Here is a 2,745-nt window from a genome sequence, read left to right as displayed (position 1 = left end):
TATTTCAGATGGTGGAAAATAATTTGCTGCAAAAGGAAACAAAAAGTTTTATCTCAGTGTAAAACTGATTCCACTTAAAAGGTTATATATACAATAAGCACAGGACTAAGGGACTATTAAAAAAACATCCAAACTGCTTTCTCTTAAAAATATGGGACCTAAATTTATTTCACAGACTAATGTGTAGTGCTCACATGTTTTTTCCAAGCTCAAGCAACAGTAAATGGATTTATGAATGCAAAGATTCTGTTCCTATTTGGCATTCCTGCTTACTTGCCAGAGGTGAAAAAAAAAATATTGGCTTTTTCAGAGAGAGGACCTTTCTTCTCCAAGGTAAGAGCCTCCTCACTGTTACTATATGTGGGAAGTAAAGCTGGCATAGAGCTCTACAGTTCACTTAGAGCAAAAATAATTTCAAAAACAACCCTAAAACATCAAAAAAATTCTGAACAAATGCTAAATGCTATGGTTATATATCACAGAAGGCTTCCTAACTCCCTTTTTCTTAGTGTTAACGGAAGTTCATGAAGACATTCTCAAAGTGCCTATGCTACAAGCTTTGAACAGAATAGAGAGTAAGATAATACACTTGACCCATGAGAAAGCTACTTTAGCAATCCTTTTCCCTAACGTACTGTTCCTGTTCTGGGACAATCTCCTGGGTTTTTCTGCAATACCAGCTTCCTTTTTGCCAAGGACCACACTTCCTTTGGGTGAGAGGGGCTGGAATTGAGAAGGTGAACTGTTTCAAACTGCATTCTTTAAAGTAAATATATGCCATAGTTTGAGGGCTGCAGAGAAAATAATTCATTTGCAAAATGTTTTAAGAAAGTAAGAAAGATCAACACAATCATCTAGTAAGAAATATAAAATTAAAATTTTGAAATTCATGAAAGATCCTAGCTTATAATACGCAAAACTGCCTTAATTACACAGCATCAAAAAGAAAGTTATTCTACATGACTAAATTTTCCAATTAATGGAAACTGGCCAGAAGCAAAAGCAAAACACAACTCAATGAAAACATTTAAAATATTAATTATGCAATTCCCTGACATCATAAAGTATAACAAATAATACTGGAGTCTTTTACTGATCACTTAGCATCACCCTTATGGCACAAAGTCCCAGTAACACCCTTGGGGGCTTTAGGAATATGACCAAATGACCTACACTTCCAGATTTCTCGAGCTTCTTGAGTTTCATATCTGGCTTTTGTTATTTCCTCCTTTATATTGGGTTATCGGTATTGTTTCTTTCTGCTCTCAGTACACCTGTCCTTTGCAGCAGCTAACCTCATAATTTTCAGTTTGTAATCTATTATGAGTTGAAGCACCAGATTATTGGAACTACATAAAAAGAACAACTGGCTTGAATTAATATGTGCTACTTTCTTCAACAGATTTCCTAATTAATGATTTAACTTATAATGAAATATTAATTACTATTACAATATCAGATATTTACCTATATCTCGTGAAAAGTCAGTACATTATTTTTGCGTTATCCCTAATGTATGTGCGAAATATACCAACCTTTAACTTGATGGATTATAGTTATGATTTGCTGAGCAAATTCTCCTGTAGGTTTGTTTTCAGTATTCTGAGTTGAGTCAAGATGTTCAAACACTGGATGAAACTTTTCACTTTTCCTGCCAACAGCAACCAAATCATGTGACATCTGTCTCTCTGTGGAATAGCTAGAAGCAACCCTAGAATAATTTGTAAATGTTTAACTAAATTTGAGACTATTCACTGAGAAAATAACTTATTAAAATTAATCAAGATAACTATAAAACTAAAAATATGTTTATTTTTTTCTTATAATTAAGGCACTAAATTGTATGCCATAAACATGTACAATAATGAGTAGGAGAAAATAGCTATAGGCACACAGTCTTGAGTTCTCCTTTTCAAATCAGAGATCATCAAATATTTTCCACTTTAATAATAAAATCTTCAAAATTCTAAGCTAAACAATTTTTACTTCAAAAAATACAGCATGGCATTGAAGACACTCAATATGCAAAATATAATCAGATTATTTTCTACTCCAAAATGTCCATAAAACTATAAAGCCAGCAAGCTGACACTATCTTGAAATACTACCATTCTTTACAAGCTGATATCAAACATAATAATGTTTCTGACTTCATAAAAATCCTTAAACCTCTATGTCAGTAATGAGCTGAGACTAGTATTTTGAAATCAAATTCTGTTTAGCTTAATCACTTTACAAAGTCTCACTGAACTCTCAGAAAATAGCCTTAGTTGTTAGCAAAGTTATGATCATGAGAAGCAATGATACTGTTCACCCTAAATATATCCTTAAGGATATACTACCATTTATAATATAACCCCAACCATCTTACCATTTTAATACTTTCTGAATCTTAATAACTTTCATTAAGCACTTTCCTGACCTTCAAGTACCATTATAATTTTATGATTATGACATATAACAATTATTCATGCCAAACAAAGGGGCTCAGAGCTTACAAATATTAATTTTTGCAATACCTCTATGCAGAAGGTGTCATGATACTGAGACAATAGATGTCATTTGTTTTGCTTTTCATCCCCGAGGTTAAGCATTCATTTGCATGTAATCCTTCCAAATGTCATAGTGGGAAAGTATACTTTATTCTAAGAATGCTACTCCTGCTTAAAACCACTCAAATTCTTCATCTGGAGGCAGTTTATGCGTCAGAAAAGAAAATGCCTCATTATTTATATTTATTCCTCA

General features: G+C 32.7%; 1 protein-coding gene across 1 annotated transcript in view; it reads right to left on the bottom strand.

Moving 5' to 3' along the window:
- Positions 1–3: 3 nt before the first annotated feature.
- LOC105000107 (chromosome unknown open reading frame, human CXorf23) overlaps positions 4–2,745 on the bottom strand; it is a gene marked incomplete at both ends in the record, with an annotated part of 11,368 nt that continues 8,626 nt past the window's right edge. Inside the window, 2 exons of the mRNA XM_010855817.1 lie at positions 4–26; positions 1,536–1,711. Of these exons, the coding sequence (XP_010854119.1) occupies positions 4–26; positions 1,536–1,711 (199 nt within the window). The remainder of the gene's footprint in view (positions 27–1,535; positions 1,712–2,745) is intronic.

The sequence above is a fragment of the Bison bison genome, unplaced genomic scaffold (genome assembly GCF_000754665.1).
Source record: "Bison bison bison isolate TAMUID 2011002044 unplaced genomic scaffold, Bison_UMD1.0 scf7180017854146, whole genome shotgun sequence".
Lineage (NCBI taxonomy): Eukaryota > Metazoa > Chordata > Mammalia > Artiodactyla > Bovidae > Bison > Bison bison.
This window is presented reverse-complemented; position numbering and strand designations above follow the sequence as displayed.